Genomic DNA, 18,528 nt, shown 5'->3' with positions numbered 1-18,528 from the left:
TGTGCTGCTCTTTCACACTGGCATTCATGCTGGCCGGAGGCTGGCTGCACCCAAACAAAGGCAGCTGACAGGATTAGCCTTCTCGAGTTTACAGGAGCGAACAGAACATAATGCAGTGGTTTGACTTTTGTGTTGTTTGTGTTTTTTTTTTTTAAGGTTATCTCTTATTAACACCAGCATGACTTTAACCACTGAAATAGGAGGTAAGGCAAGTTCTTTTCTCAGTCTTTTTTCCAGGTTGTTCTCCTCAGCAAACCATTTCTGTGGATGTTGCCAGAGTTCATAACAACAAAAATACTAGAATCATAGAATCATTAAGGTTGGAAAACACCTCTAGGACCATGTACTCTAACCATCCGCCTACCACTAATACTGTCTGCTAAACCGTGTCCCTCAGTACTGCATCTGCTCTTTGCTTAAACACCTCCAGGGATGGTGACTCCACTGCCTCCCTGACAGCGTGTTCCAGTACCTCACCACTCTATCTGACAAGAAATTCTTCCCAGTATCAAACCTGGACCTCTCCTGGCACAGCTTGAGGCTCTTCCCAATTGTTCAATCACTGTTAGAAGAGACTGCCCCCCAGTGCACCACAAACTCGTTCCAGGACATTGTAGGGTGATAAGGTTTTCCCTGAGCCTCTTCCAGACTGAATAATTCCAATTCCCTCAACCACTCCTTGTGGACTTGTGCTCCAGATCCGTCAGAGCTTCACTGTCCTTCTCTTCACACGCTCTAAGGCCTCAAAGTCTTTTTTGAGAGGGGTCCAAAACTAACACACTATTTGAAGTGCAGCCTCACCAGAGCTCACTACTGAGTGATGATGCCCTCCCTGCTCCTGCTGGCTTCTAAGATACCATTTGCTTTCTTGCTACCTGGGTACACTGCTGCCTCATGTTTAACTGAATGCCAACCAACACCTCTATCCACTTATATGAACTGTAAGTGCTCTCATGAAATCTGTGTTTTTAGTTAGTAGTTTAGAGAAAAAATGGGCACGCTTTCAGTGTTTTAAAAATTGTTTTGCACTTAATTTCTATTTTTCCTAAGTGAGAATGTCTTGCTTAGGGACTGTATGAAATGTTATTTTCATTCTGATACACAGTACTTGAACTGAAAGATATGAAATGATGAAATATACATCCCTGTAATAGACACGTAGTCATATATAACTACGGTAGCATATATTATTGAATAAAGCTTTAAGATTGTTAAATATCTGTTCTCTTCAGATACTTAACTGCATTATTATTTTAAATATAAATACATGTATTTTCATTTAAAACTTTAAAATATTCCTTAATTCCCTTGAAAGAGATTGCATGAAGGAGAAGGCAGTAGTTAAATAATACATAATAATTTTATTGTAACCTCCTTGACTTTTTTGCAAACTTCATTTAATTTTCTTCTGTTTTATTCTAACAGTCTACTAGCTCCAAGTGACACAAAATGTTCTTAGTTTTCTTTAGGTTTCTTTTTGTTTATATTTTTGCCAATTTAGAGACCTGAACGTATTCAAAAGCATCTTTTTTTAAAATCAGCTTACTCAATTAGTATACTTCTAACCTGCAATCCACTGAAATTTGAGGAAATTTTTCCTACTGCTATCATTTCCTGAAGCAGAACCTTTCATAGTTATGAAGAACTTGGCATCGTTCAATAAAGATCATTTAAGATGTGCTTATTTGACTCATTCTTCAGTTTGTGGGAGTGAGGATTTCTGTGTTGCCAATGGACTAGGTCAGCATAAAGGACACAGACACCAAGTTGAAGAAGTATTTATCTTTACTTACATTTAAAGCAGTGAAATATTAAGTGAAATGAGACAGAATAAAGCAAAACAAAGTAATGCACCTAATCATTTCTATGGAAGGTCATGCCTAGTGATTAGAAAAGAGCCACATCAATTGCCCTTAATACTTTACCATCATCCAGATCTGCAATTGCTGGGGAGCACAGGCTACACTAGAGATGTGGAGAAGCTTTCTTGGCAGTTGGGAGGTCCTATGAGATGTGTCCATCTGTAGGTGAGGTTGCCAAAGTTACTACAAGAGGATCCAGCTTTTATATTATCGAATAAAAAAAACTTAGACAATGTCAAGGGTGGAAACATCTGGCTTAATTCTCTGTGGTAAAGAGATGTGATCAACTTTGTGTTTTGTTTTGTTTTTGAGTTGTGTGTCTGATTGCAACTCTGTACATTCCGTTTGAAAATTCTCAGGTAATGTATATATGTTGACTGAAAATGAAGTTGCAGACATAAATTGAAAGCTGCAGGCTGAGATAAACTGAGCCACATGCAGCCTGTGGGTTGGGCATACCTGCAAAGATATTAATTTTGAGTATTTTTCAATATCAGTATTGTAGTTTTATAGCCTAAGGGTCTGAACTTGAAAGTTTCTCTTATTTTTTTTTCCCAAGAGTTTTCCCTCTGTTTAGTTTTTTAAGAAGTACAAATAATTTTGGTCAAATTGTTTTATTTCTGATCTTTCCAATGTTGTAGTTTAAAGATCTAGTTAGAGAAATAAACCACTTATATTTATTCAGTATCAAATAATTTGATATATGTAGAAATGTATGGAACAGGAGGACAGAAAATCACCTTTAATTACATGCCTTTAATTGCTGTACTTTTTTTTTTCCCCTAGGAGTTTTTTCTCCAGAAATCAACTGTATAGCTCCTGATCCTTCATATGAAAACCAGGTATATCAGTTATCTACAGAAATTATACATTTCCTGTTGTAAATATGTAGCTATTAATTATTAATGAAAAATCGAACCTTCCGTTCTTTTTTGTGTGGAAGAGCTGAGTGGCTTGCAATGAAACAAACATTATGGGAAAATTGTCCTCACCTGTGTAGCACATTCTCTCCAGTAATGTATCAAAGTCTGGTCCTTGATATTTCATGACGATACAACCTTTCAATTTTAGCAACAAGTGTAATGAAAAGGTGAAGATGTTGCAGAGAACAGACTTTTTATTACGTTCTTTTCGGGTTCTGAAATATAAAAATCTGGGTTAACCATGTTGGAATACTCATCATAAGATTAGCTGTGATCCAGTGTTGGGATAATCCTTTCTTTATGAAAGGAGATAATAATTTGAAATGCATAACAATGTCTGTTTGCACAATGATGGGGTAGTCTAATCTACGTGTAATTCTGAGTTCCCCAATCTACTAATTAGCTTAGTTTTTAATGAATTTGGCATGGATAGTAGTCAGCTTATTAAATTTTGTTCTGTTAAGCAATCAGCTTCTCACCTGTGTATGACATCCTTAATATAGCTTTAGGAGGATCAGCTCTGTCATCTTCCCAGGCACAGTTGTGAAGTTCAGTGGCCTGTAGTTTTCCAGGTCTTCCTTTCTCCATTTTTTTGAAACCAATTAGCCAATGTGCATTTCAATGAGGGATTCTTCCAACTCTGAAAAGGACAAACTTGCTTTCCCTATCAGGAGTATCAGAAAAGCAAAGCACCACGAAATACTCTAGCAAATAGTTTTTGTAATTCTTAGAAGTTTTTAATACTCCTTTTTGTGAAATGTATTTAACATTCCATTGGCAGCTTGGCTCTCCACAGCATGGTGTCAGTATCAAATTTAAATCTTTACTGAAGGCTTGGAAGAATGATATTGAGCTGTCATTCTTCATCATTGTTGGTACTTGCATGTGTAGAACCAGTCCTTTTGTTATGTGTCTTTTCTAATCCCAGTGCTGCTCATGAGTATTAGAGTTTGCTGTTGACAGGTAAAAGAGAAAATGACTTTTGAGCTACCTTTTCTCTGATTTGTCAGATTTTGAATGGGAATGATTCTGTTCCATGTAAGCCTATCTAATTGAGTATTACAAGGTGCTGCATGTTTTCCATGTCATCTGTTTTTACTGCTTCCTGTTCCAGCATTAGTGCGTGTTTGACAACTGATCTGAATAATAGTAGGAACAGTAGCTGTCAGGTGTTGTTCATCAATTTTTTTTAAGTTGGTTTAACCAGATTATCCTTTCAAAGCAGCTCCACAGAAGACTTGGTAAGTGCCAATACAGCATGAGAGAGTGTGGAAATAATGCTATAATCTCAGCCTTATATTTGCTGACAGTGATGTAATGCTAATTTAGACAAACTGAATACAACCTGAGTGTTATGAATGTAACTCAAAAGTAATACTGATTATTTTAGTCATTACCTTTTTGCAAAAAGTTTTTTTTTTTCCATCCTTAAAATACAGTAAGCTTTGGAGGGAAGGAGTTACCCTACCCCCACGTCTTTTGGAAACTGTAACCAAAATTTCAATAATGTATTATGTGAAACATCTAACCTGGGAGTATTCTGAGCACAGGTTCTTTGTAACCACTTATATCAACATGCAGTGATAAAACATTCCCTCCATTCTTCCATTTATTCTTTTTTTCTTCCAGCACGCTCTAGTCATGGCTTTTGTGGTCATAGAAGTTTGAGCAGTCGTGAAGTTTCTGAGCTTCTTTATCTTTGTCTGACAGAAGATGTCTGGCATGAAATGGTTCTTAGCATCTGCCACTGTATCATGTCTTTATGCTGTTGTCTGCAACCTCTCCATGGTTGTCTCCTAGTACTGGCCTTTTGAGCCAGAAGGTTATCTTCGTGCTTTTTGGTATTGTTTCAGTTCATCCCTGAGCAGGTCATTGCTTTCAGATCCATAGATACTTGACAAGGAGACTCCAATTGAAATCAGATGTATTGCTGTGTCTGTAGTAAAAAAAAAAAAAAAAAAAAAAAAAAAAAAAAAAAGCTAGTGTCAGCAATTCCTGTTACTGTGTCATGGGCAAGAATGTCTGCAAGTCTGAAGACATTATCTGGAAGGTCTTAGAGAAATTAAGATCTTAGTGGGTAAATGGAACCTTTGCTGTCATCTGCAGGTTTTTAAGAAAATTTCCGTTAACTTACAATAAAATACCAGTTCCAGTATTTCTTTCTGAAACCTATACAACTAACCAATATCCAACCACAATAGAGGGGGTTGGCAAATGAAACATTCCCATTTTGCAGAGCTGAACAAAAAATGCCTGTGCCTCTGGAAAATAGCCAGATGAAGTACATTGAGAAGATTTCCGCAGGATATTTTGGGAGCCTGTAGTAGGAAGACTGGAATTGGTTACTACGAATTGTACTTTTTCTTTATTGGCTGATGTTGGCATTGTCAATGTACAGCAAGAAAAGATCTTGTGAGGAAACCTATGGCCACCGCAAGCTTTTATTGTTTTGAAGAAAGGGTGGGATAGATACCTTGATAACCAGCAGTGAGTGATTGGGAACACTAATTTCTGTTTATCTGCTTCTGAAAGTACAAGAGAAGCTCATTAATTAACACAATCTCAATCATTCTTTGATTCTCTTTTTGCATTTCTTATGCTCCATTATACTGCAATAACCTTCAGCTCAGCGTTCTCCCAAAAGCTGGGAGTGCTGATACTTCTGAAGCCTTAACTCTTTTGTGGTGATTCTCTTGTGTGTTCCTTTGCAGGAGGACTTATTTCCAATGCACCTTCATTGTTTGCTCTTCTGTATTATTCTATCCACTTCCATCCTTTGTAACATTTGCAAGATACAATATCAATAACTTTTGAATTGTTTTCGAACATGTTGAAAAAAAAAAGTCCTTATATTAAGATTCAGAAAGAAGATATGAATGTACTGCCATCTGCTGGAAGTGATGTGCCTCTTTCCAGCTTACTCATACAGTGGAGGGGGAAGAGTTAAACCTGTAGGGCTTGGCAAGCCTTACTTTGAGTCTTAGCTATTTGGTGCAATGAGTTTATTAACCCACAGTTTCTATATCCATGGTCAAATAAGGTTTCTTAGATGCGACCTCTATTTGCCTTCAGTATCCTATTTCTTGCTGTGTGAGTTTCTGATTTGGAGTATGGCTATGCTCAACTGTTGACCAGTGTGTGTTTCTTGGGTGAGACTGGGGCAATGACGTTCTGATTTGTTGCTAGAAGGTGAGCAGTTCTTGTGTGTAGATTGAGGAGCACCTTGATTTGGAATGGTACCGGATACATTGGAGACATGAAGGTTGTGGGATTTGAATGAAGGCTTTCTTTTCTTTTATTTTTAACTGTGCTTCTGCTTAGCGGAAGAGATTCACAGATACCGTGATGGCTGGTATTCAAACTTCATAAAAAATTAATAAACTAATGCCAAGGAGATACCTTTTCTCCTAGTTACTCTTATGAAGCATAGCTCTTCTGGAAGAGGGTGACCTGAAACTGCATCAACCACAGTGTTGTTATTTTACTGTTGATCTACTGCTTCTCCCTTGATTGAAAATACTGTCACTTCAGACCATATTCACCAGACTGGAATGCACAAAAAAAAAAGCCCTTATTTAAGAATCCTGCCAGTGCTTCAGTCCACTTGCCAGCTATCTCAGCCCTATTCCTTCACTATCTGTTCTATTTCAACAGACAGTTGTAGATATAGGAACTGTAGGACTGGGCTTTGAAACAAGTGACAGGAGAGAGAAGATGCTGAAGTTATGTTTGGCAGATTTAAATTGTTTGTAGTCCCACATGATTTTGCTAGCAGATGGGCACTTCAGGATCTTAACATGTTAGACATTTGTGCCCAACTGATCTTTCTCCAGTAATATAGATGTCAGTTATACCTACCTTTCAGCTGGTGCATCAAACCTTATTTGTAGAAACTTAATCATATACATACTTGCCATTTACTCCACATTCTTCAAGCACAGAAGATTGTACATAAAGTGTTTCTCTTTTCTTCAATTGCTTGAAGTTTGCAAAACAATTGAGAAGTAATCTAAAACTAAATGGTTAAATAAAATGTAGTAAGTACTCAAAAAGGAAAAATTACTGCATGAGTACAGTATAGGAAACAGCAAACTGGGAAGAAAAACTTAAATCATCACATGTCTGTAATATCTTACAAACTGAACATGAGTCAACACAGTCAATTTTCTGCCCTTTCTATTTTATTATGTGAGCGTTCTCCAAATTCCATTACCAGCTATGTTAAAGCATGCTAGCAGTACACAGTATTGCCACTTGCTGGCAGCAATAGTCTAAAAATGTACTGAAGTAAATTACCTTAAGCTTCAGTATCTATTAAGCATCACCACTGTTATAGACACATAGAAAGATATGTTTTAGGACTGCAGAAGCAGTTGTAAATGGGGAAAAAAAAAAAAAAGAACATCTGTTAACTGGTATAAAAATGAAAGCAACTGTAAGTAGAGAATAAACAACAGTATTTATTTTCTGACAATGGTTGTGGTTTTGTGGTTTTGTATTCAGCATGAAAACTCAAATCTGCAGCCTCCAATGATATTTCTAAGACTTTAACCTGATGCTTGTGAAGCACAAATGCTCCATACTTTGGGATCCACATAAATACATAATCAAAACTTATAGTATTCAGTGTTCTAATATGCATTTTTATGTTGTATATTTGTTTTTGTTCTGGGACAAAAACTTGTTAAAACTTGTCTTTCTTCTGAAGACTTCTAACATTACTGGGCCATTCACAACGGCATAAGATCTTTAATTTTATAACAATTTTAGTCTCCCTTATTCTGGATTTTCACTGCTAAGGAAATCAACAGGTTCTCTTTTGAAACTGAGGCTTCTGTCTAAATCTAAATGAACCCTTACGGTAGTCTTATAGGTTTTAGAATTTATGCAAAAACTGTAAACAAAACATGTATACCAGTAACTTGTACAGTGAGTGTTAATTATATGCTTTTTAGAAAGAATGGTTACATTCCTTTTTGTAAACATTTTTTTAATGTGTAAATTTTACAGAAATTAAGTTATGAAGATCTTTCTCCAGAGGCAATCCTGTGTCCAGATACCTTTCTGGAGGAGATAGTAACACCACAAGATACATTTCTACGTGTTTTAGAAGATTGCCTGAGACCCACTGTGGCTGTGATTGACACAGATAACAGCACAGAGGAACAACCCTTCAATAAAGATAAAGATCTTTCATTGTCAGCCTTTGGGAAGATTCTCATGGAATCATTGTCACTCACTGAACAGAGCTTAGGGACTGGTGAACTTGAAATCAGTGATTGGTTGAGATTGCTCAGTGATTCTGGGAGTCCTACAGTAATATTAGAGTATCCTGATCATGTCTTTTCCAGTGATGCACCAGCAGATAAGAACAGTGATGCGCTGCCAGTAAAGCTTGTGGCAGATCTGAATTCTGTGTCAGGATCTGTAGTACAGCCTGACACACTTGTAGTGCCAACCAAGAGACAGCTTAACACCAAGGAAGAGCAGGCAAATTCAGAACTTGATATTGCCAGGCAAGTGGGGGATGACTGTACACAGATAATGAGCATGCTTGAGCCTCAGCTTCCTGTGATTCAGGTGGACAAATCAAAAACTGAATCAAAAACTTTAACAAGATCTAGTTTGCAGAGATCAACATATGAGCAGGTACATATATTGTTTAATCAGTATTTGAAAAGTTATGCTTATCAGAAAATATTTTCTGCAATAGTCAACTTACTTGGAGATCTTAATAGAAAAAAAAGCTGGCATCAGTAATTTAAATGCTTAATATACTCTCAGTATTTTTGTTTTACAAGTTTAGAGGTGTTTTTCTGTTTTAATATATTCATATTATGAAAATAACCAAGTTTAGTGGTATAAAAAATCATAGTAGAATTAAATCAATGGCTCACATGGAGATCTGGAGTCAGCACGGGGGTTTCAGAAATTCTTGGTACTTTTGCATACCTTATTTGTATGATATTGTTTTCAAAGCTCCAAACCACTCTTCTGTTATTCCACTATTCTGCTATAACACCAACCAATTGGTATTGCTTTTTTTGTTTTTTTCTCCCATATTATGATACGCTGAATTCTGCTTTCAAAATTCCTGCCACTGTAGTGGCAAGTATTACAAAAAGAAATTACAGCTGTGTCTCTCCCAGAGACTAGCGGGACTGCTTTTGAGAATCTTTAACAAATGTGTTAAATATTGCATTTCTGTTGTTTATTTCTGCATCTACAAGAATGACTGAAAAAAAATTGAGACAGTTTGGTGTTTGTGTCCTCCCCTGAAGATGTGGTACATGGGGATACAACATTTGATACTGTTTTTTTTTTTCCCCTCCTCAAACTCTGTGCTTAGAGAGGGTTACAAAGGGAAGGAAACACTATTATTGCTTAATATTTAAGGGAACATAGCAGAAGTTAATTTATGCTATGGAGTGTAGAAGACATCCCTTGTAAATCTGAAATCAAGTTATCTGCATTGTCTTTGAATAATCTGGAACTGCAAATATAGAATCACAATACAATAACTAGGTATTTTACCTGGTTTTATAGTCACTCTGCTTCCCTAGGATGATACATAGCATCCAAAAGCTAACAATTCATTCAGTTTTTGTTGGTAATATTGAGTAAAACAATATGTAATCAAATGTGCTGCAAAAGGTCGTTAACGTAAAGGTGCTGAAGGATGTCTAGGCTACTTGTCTTAGAACAACAACTTACAAAAGCTTTCAGTTAAGATTATGAAACAGGGTCTTTTCAAGATGTAATCTATAATCCTTTTTTTATCAATTAATAATTATTTTTAGAGTGTTTTTGTTGTTGTTGTTTTCATCTCCTGTGTTTAAGGGCAGAAAGGAAAGGCAACAATTAGGAAAAATGAAATACTTGTTTTAGTATATTGCCTTCTAACAGTGTATTAGTCCCCTTTTCTTCTTGTCTTTGTTTTTTCAGAGGATTTTTGTGGTTCAACAAGGATTCAAAAGTGGAGAAACTGTACTGTTCTGTAGGTGTAATCAAGGTAGTCAGTTTTTTGTCCCAGTGAAGTACTAACAAGTTCTCCCACATCACTTTGAAGGAATTCACATGCATGTGTGCTGAGGGTGTGCCCCAAGACCTTCAGTATTAGTCAAGTATAATAACCTAATGAATACTGGCTGTTTAGCAACTTGACTGATACTCAGCAGCATATCACACACACTTGACTAAAACACAGAATAAGCTCAACTAATTCAAATGAAATTCCATATGATGACGTATAACGAGGATGGGATTTCACTCACTTGTTGTTAGAGATACGGCTCTGCTGCAATGCAGTAATTTAGGTTCCGCTTCACACCGTTTGAAATGACATGAATCACTCAGCAAGTATCTGGTCTTCTTCAACAGTGCTAATGGAGCCAGGATGTCTAATGTCATCTAGATACCTGGCTTTTAGAAGACTGTAGGTACACTGATTCCCTTCTGTAGTGGCTGTAGATAAGGATTAGTGTATCTTCAAGATCAACATCTCAACTGGTAGTTGCTGAACCTCATTCAGGTGAAACATGCTTCCTGATCTTACACACTTTTTTTAGACTAGATCAAGAGTGGGATAAGATGATTTGGCTTAGGATGTCATATGTATTATATTGTCTTTTCAGGACAGGAGTTTATGTTCATAGGAAACTGAAAGTAATCTATTAAGTCATTTCACACATCCAGCTAAAGAACTTTGAGATAATAACTTTTATTCCCTGTCATCCAGGTTAGATATATTGTTTAAGTTGTGGTACGAAGTATTGTATTTCCATTGGTACTACGTGATGTAGCATACTGCTTTAGGAGTGCCTCCCCTATGAAAACTTCTGTTTCTGCTATCTGTAGAATTCTTGTTATTAAGTAACTTCTCTGTTATCTTTGAGAACATAAGTAATTCATAGCATAATGTTCTTTAAGTTCTTATTTCTACAGTCCTTATTTTAACTGCATGCTTAACAGTTACTTATAATATTTCTTTTTTGTCACAGCTTGTGAGTAATCATCAGAAAAGGAAAGAAGTAATTTCAAATTTTTGGAGTGCAACCTGTAATGAAAAAGGAACTAGGAAGGGAAGTTCACATTTAGTAGAGGCTGTTCTATGCGCAGAAACCGCTAAAACAACGTCAGGGAGGACGATGGAGATAAGAGAGACTTCCTCAGTAAGGTACAGAGATAGTGTTTCCGGTCATGAACGTATGCCAGAAGGACTGCAAAAACTGCCTCACAATCTCACTACAAGAAGCAAAGCTAAATATTTTAGGTATGACAAAGGCATGTGTAATATTCCTAAATTCTTCTTTTTATTAATGTACAACATATACCAACTACATATTTTTCATGTTAATGACTTCAGATGATCCAGAAGTAAGGTTTTTCCTTCTTTTTAAAGATATGTAAGTCAGTTTCCCTCCTGATTTTTCTGTTCATTCAGTACTAAGTTGGCATGTATCCTTCCATGCTGTTAGAAACTTCATTTTAAAGTCAAATATGTTAATCTTAGATCTTCTGAAAACACAGCTTCTTATAGAGGATGTTTTTGTTAATTCAGACAAATCTTTTGACAGTAAGATTCAGAAATCTTCTAAAAACAAGCAAGATCCAGAAATCAACAGGTCCCAAGAAGTATCTAAGAATGAGGATAGAAAAGCTGACGAGAGAAGGAGGAGCAAAAGAATCAGAGATAAAATGAGTAAGATAGCTGTCTGACAAGTATCAGATAATACTTTTTCATTTAAACAGCTGTACTGAACTGTAATTCAGAGTCTTTTCATTATATTGTGTCAGGAATTTCTTTTAGAATGATGATAAAAACATTTATTTTAAGAATTAAAATAATCAATAACTTACTTTGCTTAAGTCTGCCTATTACCATCTAGAGGTTTATTTGTGTACACAAACTCAGTAAGAATAATGAGAGTTTTTTCAGGATGCATTTTTTATTATACAACAATATATGAAGCGTTTATGGTATATTCTGTGAAAGGGAAGAAAATTTCTTTTCTTACAGAGTTAAAAGTAGATCCTAATTCTGTAATCTAGTATTTGCTGTGCAGCATCGCTTTGAGAGCAGCGCAATCCTTAAGAATTCACCTATACAGAGCATTTTATTATATTTTAAAGGTTTTCTTTTATTGTTCTATTTATGTGTAAAGTAGGGTTATTGACCTTCCCTCTTACTGTCACTGAGTGCCCTTTGAAGTATTCATCCTTGCAGTGGCCTTTGCAGAGAGAAAGATTGCTGTTTTTCATACTCTGAAAATGCAAACAAACTCTTTTGAGTCATTAGAGTGGTAGGAGAATAAAGAATTTCCATACTTATATGCTTACTTTATAGCTAACCTTTAAGATTGAGATCTTAAAAGTTTGTTCTTGTTAAAGCCCCTTCAGTCTGGATTTATCTGTGCAATTACAATCATTCAAATAGGTTAAAAAGTTTGTAAGTATTAAAACTGTAACATCTACATTGTAGATCTTAGAAAATATCAATAATTCTACTACCAATTATCAACTCTTATCACAGGGCTTTCATTATTCCCCATAGGAGTAAGTACAATTTTTGTGAGATTCAAACTAATCTTAATGACTTAGTTTTTACTAAAAGAATAAGCTGTTGTTTTTGGCACAATTTTTGCTGAAGGAATTGCATTGCCTATAGAGATATTTTCATGTTACTGTAACCTAACAAACACTTCCCTTTTACATCAGATCTAGTAATTAGGGCTCTGAGACATCTTAGCTTGGTGATTCACTGGAAAAAAAAAGCTTTACTAAAGTTATGGTTTGGATCATTAGTCATTAGTTGGTCTGACACTAGAAAGGTGGTAGGGAAGGTAGGGTAGAAGTAATAGAACTTCTTGAAGTAACAATGTCTAGTTAAATTCTGTTAAGTGTAACATGAAACTGCCCTTTGTTTTATGTTTGCCTGTGTAGTGTAATCCCTCCTAAATTTCTTGGCTGATTTAAATAATCTTTGAACACTGTATTATAATGTATTGTGAATGATCGTCTCGCAATACTGAAGACATAGGATAGAAATATTCTTCAAGTATTCACCTGTCAGAAGGTGCTGGGTGAGTCCATTTCTGGACTCTGGATTCTAAAAATATATGCAGAGCTGAGCACTTAAGAAGGTTGGGAACAACTTAAGTCTAAGCTCACAGTATACCACAATTCACTGAATAGTAGACACGTTAGGTATTGTGAGTTACAACCTTTAGAGAACTATGGCTTGCTTAAAATTTCTGTTCCTAACACCTTTGGGACAGTGAACAGCATCTAGTACAGATTGCGAAGAAGAGCAGTGGAGATGTGGTCCCTACAAATCTTTTTTTTTTTTCAATTGTAGATCAACTAACGGCCTGAACAACTAGAATGTGATTTACTGCAGCCCATCCTCCTGTATTTTCCTTCTTTCTCTCCTCCCTCCCTGTTTTTCAAGGATGCAGCAGCCAGAATGCTCATCTCCACTGTGTGATATGTGCTGCTGGTAAAATGCAGTACAGCTCATCTGTGTATCAGAAATGATTTCATCCAGTCTGAAATACAGTACAGTGAATACACAGTACAGTGGAAGACAGCATTTCTTGTATAAAATAATGAACTAGAAATGAATAATAGTATCAATTTTTACATTTAGGTTTCTGACTCTCAAGCGGAGAGAATTTTTGTTGGATAGCTAATGATTTTGGTCCAACAGTTTTCTTCACTGCACAGTTGACTGAGCTGTTTGTGAAATAATTGAGAAACTTGAGCGAGCTAGTTTTTTCTCTATTCTTCTGTAAATATTCCTTGATTATGAAGTAGAAGTTTTAACATGTAAATAGTTACAAAAACAGTACTGATAAATTTGACTGTTAATGGATGTTACTGAGTTATTGACTAGCTTTTGAAGTTGTTCATCTGTAATGAGTTGTAATCTAGCTTTATCAACTGTTAGGGAAGAATGTCCTTTGCAAAAATGTCATTAAGAAAATAAGAGCCTAAACTAAACACTCTAATGAAGTCATATTCCTGCATGTTAACTTAATTAGGAGTTTTGTTATGGTATTCACTGTGGCATCTTTTTTGAGTGGAGCTATAATTTAATTCTTTTTATTTTTTTTTTTAGGACTAGAATTCTATCATAGGAGTTTCACAAATCCTCAATACCGTGTTATGCTTTCAAGAATTAATAAGAGGAATGCATATGGTGAGACTTTACTACACAGAGCTGTTGTTGCTGAAGATCTAAACCGTGTACATAACCTAATAAAAGCTGGTGCAAATGTAGATGATAAGGATTATGCTGGTAAGTTGCAGCTGTATTAATGTACTATTTTCAGAATATGTATAAGTATAATAATGGAAGTACATCATGTGAGTTTGAGAAGTAGAAGACTAGATCTGTGACTGGTCAGTAGATTGTTGTGATTTTATTGGTTTAGTTTGCTAATTCTTCATGAAAAGACAAATAGATCTATGTATAAAAGTGTATTAAAAAAAAAGGAAATTTTGCTGAAAAAGTGAGCACTGAAAAGCTTAGGAGAAAAACTGGTTAAATTTACTTAGCCTTAATTCAGTGTTCTGTGCATTCTCATCACAGTATAGTCCATTAATTATATAATCAGTATAATGTGTTTCACAGACATTTTATTCGTTCCTGGAATGTGTCCATTTTGTGTGTTGGCTGAGATTTCACAGCTTTCCTGTGGGAACAAAAAATACATTGTCCTGTGGCTAAAGGTGGTTATCTTTTGGATAGAAGCACAACTGCATAAAATGTGATTTAGGAAAATTGCTCAAAGAGATGGGAAGCTCGCCTGGCCCAGCTGATTTATTCTGTAGCAAGGAAAACATAATGAGAAAGACACTGACAGATCCGTGACATTTTGAAAAGCACTTTCATCTTACTCTCTTTGGATAATCATTTTTCTGATTATTATATTCTATCCCTATGCCTTGTCTATTCCCTTAAAACTATCCACCAATTGTTATCCGTATGTTACCTACCCTTTTTCATTCCTCCCCCACTTCATTACTGTGCTTCAGAGCTTTACTGAATACTTGAGGTTGATTTTTGTTTTTCCTTTTTATTTTCTGGACATTATGGATGAAGAATATGGAGAACATAGGAAAAATGCTGTCTGTGATCTGAGTTTGGATCATTATTTGAAGTCCTGTAAGGGAGTTAGAAAGTATTTGTAGTGAAACTTTGTCTTCTCTGTAGTTTTTGGAGAACTGTGTTGCTCAGCTCTAGTACTGGAACTCATGTTCCAGGTACAATTTTTCAGAATATTATTACTGTATTAAATAGAAGATACTTCTAATGTAGAAAGAAATAGATTTTTTCACTTAAGTGAAACTTTCATCTTTTTTTCTTAAATGATTTCAAGCTTTTGCTCCAGAATATGAAGTTACTAGAATTTCTTCATTAATTAGGTGCTCTATAAAATGCAAGGGACTGGAAGATCTTTTTTTCTTTTTGTCTTAGTTTTCTCACTCTACAAAAAAAGAGCTTTGCTGTAATGGATGTTTAAGGAACTGATTCATGGCTATGCTAAACCCTGTTCAAAAGCTTGCTTTCTATCTTTTATTTCTCCTTAGAACCTCTTCTTGGGATTGGCTTTTTTTATCTTTTCTTTGTTACTTACCTTCTGTATCATGGTTGTAAAGATAAAAGATCATAATAAAAACATACCTTGTTCTTAAAAGAGGATACGTGCTGCATTCAGGAAGAAATTATTAAGATGTGGGAGGAATAATTTCTTTTTTTATTTTTTTCAAAAGAAGTTTTAAAAATGCTGTCTAATAGCAAACTAACGTCACTGCATACCCTCTTTCTTCAGTGAGTGCAAATTTTTACGAAAAACTGAAAGCTCTCAACACCTGAAATCTTTAGTAAGCATTTCTTTATACAGTTCACTGTAAAACACAATCAGTTCTTACCTTTTCATTACCTCCCTCTGAAATATTTATCAAATCTAAAACTGATACATTTTTTATAAAATATTTCACCCAAATGTGAATATTTTCAGTTTTCAAGTTTCCTTTTCTTTAGGCTGGACTGCACTACATGAAGCAAGTTTAGAAGGCTATTACTGGATAGCAAAGGAGCTTTTGAAAGCAGGAGCTGATGTCAATGCTCGAGGAGATGAACAAATAACACCATTGCATGATGCAGTTAAAGAAGGCCATTATAAGGTATATTCCAGTTTGGACATAAATTATGATTTAAGAATATAAATTTTGTTGTTAGTCCAGAAAGTCACACAGTCTTGTTGCATGTGGGCCTGGCCTTTCAGATTATGGCTTAATTCAGGAGTAAATAACTCTTCTGTCTGACTCCTGTTCCAACCATTACCAGGCTTTACATTTTTTTTTTTTTTCTGTTCGTGACTGTGGCTGAAGTACTGATGAATAGGTTCCTACTATTTTCATACTCTTTGTTTCACTTCCCTTATAATCACTGCAGAAACATTTTATGACCGAAACAGTCCACTGGAGTACTAATGATTTTTGTTTTCATGCATGTTTTTCAGTGAATGTGGATACATGGTGTACATCTGCTAGCATGCGCAGATATGTTTTTTGTAAAAAATAATCTTGTGGAGAGTTATGAATATTTGGTTTTGTATTTTGTGTAATTATAAGCAGAAAGTCAAGTGAGTAATCAGTATAAATTAATTATAACTAATGTTACCAAATGCTGCGGTTTCATAGCCCATGTCTGAATTCTGGATCCTCTTTCAGTTTGGTAGTTTCTGCCTCCACCTGCCTGTGTATGATCATAGGGTGGTCCAGATTTCTGTCATAGTTCTGTGCATCACTTTTACCTGCTGATTGTTTATTTTTCTAGAAATGCACATTTGCTGCCTATATTTATTCATTTCCAGTATATTTTTTTCCCCTCAGGCACTTCTGTGGAATGCAGTAAGTTTTGTCCATAAACATTTGCTCTCTTTCAATTTTACAACCAAGATAGTACTTAATTTGTTTGCCCCTGAGCCTCCCTAGAGCAAAGAGGAAGGCTTGTGGATTGCTGACTCCTTGGAGGCTTATGAAATACATCTGAGATCTGTGAACGTATTAAAGAAAGTATCAAAGTTCATGGTTAGACATGAAGGACTCTGCATCTCCAAAAGTGATATTTTAAGAGTCAGTAACTGTTAACAGTATTGGAAAAACACTGATCTCAGCTAGGTCACTTGGGGCACATTAACACCATTCTACTCAGAGCTGTGTTAATTGTTATGTGGTCTGATACATTCCTGTGAAGTGGTACTTGCACACTGGTGCTCTGTTTGCTCAGGAGCATTACAGTTGTATCACTGTAGTGACCTGGCACACTTGACTTTTGGTGTAGCTGTTTCTTTTGAAGTTACTTTCTCTAGATTGTTATTATTGTAAATTGGAAATGTGGTTTTATCCCTTTTGCCACTTATAATATGGGAAAGTTAATTTCTTATTTCACACACACACACACAAAAAAGGTAAGCATGTGAAAAACTATGATGCTTTCTTGTTAAGTGTGAGAGTATACAAATGTGATGTGCAGCTAAGAAAGAGTTCTTAATATTTCTTGCTTGAAGGAGTCCATAGATTTGGGACAACTAGTGAAAATCGAGAGGGCTTTTGCAATGAATTGAATGCTGCTTTATTTGCTATGCTGTCAGGAGAATGTAAGAATTGAGAAAACTTTGTTAGAAGCTCTGTCAGTAACAGTTAGAAGTAATGAGGGACTTTAAATGCATAGATGTAGGATAACAGATCAGAATAGATGCTGACGAGAGAAAGGCAGAGGTACAAGTATAGCCATGCTAGTGTTGGAATAAGACTGCAGTCAGTGATAGAAAAGACTGTAAAATTAGATAGAAATCAGATTGTAAAATTTCAATGTCTTTAGAAAGTATTCTGCAAAACCAGATGGAACATTTTGCTCAAGTGCTCTTTTTTTGAATAACAGCAGAGTATGAGGCATTACAGTTTGTACAGAATCTGAAATATTGGTAAGACCATTTGAGTGGGTTTCCTTTGTCTGAATGTTTATTGTACATCTGAAATAGCTGTCAATTTACTTTGCAGACACAGGAGTCACAATAAAGTACACACCTACGGTGCAAATTATATTCTCTTAGACTATACAACTTAAAAGAGTGAGCAGACTCGTATGCTAAAATTGCTTGTTATTTTCCACTAATTATGAGCTTAGGGCGTGATGAATCTTATTTTGCTTTAAGAGACCTAGGCTTAGAGGCATCAGGTTAATAACATGAAACAACTCTTAAAAATAAAGTAAGTAAAGTAATAAAGTAAGTAAAGTAAAGTAAGTAAAGTAATAAAGTAAGACTTTAAGATAATGGTGCATCTAGAGGAATGCTTGAGATGTAATGACTAATGTAGGAAGTAATTATTTATTGTAGATTTTAGGTTTATTTTTTTGTTGCTCATATTCTTTTTTGTTGCTCATATTCTTAAGTAAAGGAGAAGCCTGTATAAGGAAGGATTGTGGGAAATGCTGACAGAAGAGAAACAATCTGAAAAACTTGTTTTTTTAGGTAGCAGCATTATTACTCCATTATGGAGCTGATCCCTTATTAAAAAATGAGATGGGAAGGAATGCATTAGATGAAGCTTCTGACCTGTGCATGAAGAGACTGTTAAAACGCCATCTAGCAAGATATGAAAGAGATTCAGTGTCAGGTAGGAGAGAATAATTATTAAATGGAGGAGTTCCAAATATCTGTTGCACATAT

At 35.5% G+C, this 18,528-nt stretch overlaps 1 protein-coding gene across 10 annotated transcripts in view; it reads left to right on the top strand.

Annotated features, from left to right (window-relative positions):
• The window catches only part of ANKRD31 (ankyrin repeat domain 31), a 56,468-nt gene that overhangs the window by 4,897 nt on the left and 33,043 nt on the right, over positions 1–18,528 (top strand). For 8 of the 10 annotated variants that reach the window (XR_016462316.1, XR_016462315.1, XM_090132669.1 and 5 more), the window contains exons 2-9: positions 157–203; positions 2,649–2,704; positions 7,796–8,434; positions 10,786–11,057; positions 11,362–11,486; positions 13,905–14,084; positions 15,834–15,976; positions 18,331–18,475. Coding sequence is in view for 8 of the 10 variants with exons in the window: in XM_090132666.1 (XP_089988792.1) it covers positions 157–203; positions 2,649–2,704; positions 7,796–8,434; positions 10,786–11,057; positions 11,362–11,486; positions 13,905–14,084; positions 15,834–15,976; positions 18,331–18,475 (1,607 nt within the window). In the remaining 2 variants the exon portion in view is untranslated. The remainder of the gene's footprint in view (positions 1–156; positions 204–2,648; positions 2,705–7,795; positions 8,435–10,785; positions 11,058–11,361; positions 11,487–13,904; positions 14,085–15,833; positions 15,977–18,330; positions 18,476–18,528) is intronic. The other 2 variants (XM_090132667.1, XM_090132670.1) reach the window with 2 other exon arrangements.

This window comes from Phasianus colchicus, chromosome Z (genome assembly GCF_987193195.1).
Source record: "Phasianus colchicus chromosome Z, bPhaCol1.hap1.1, whole genome shotgun sequence".
Lineage (NCBI taxonomy): Eukaryota > Metazoa > Chordata > Aves > Galliformes > Phasianidae > Phasianus > Phasianus colchicus.
This window is presented reverse-complemented; position numbering and strand designations above follow the sequence as displayed.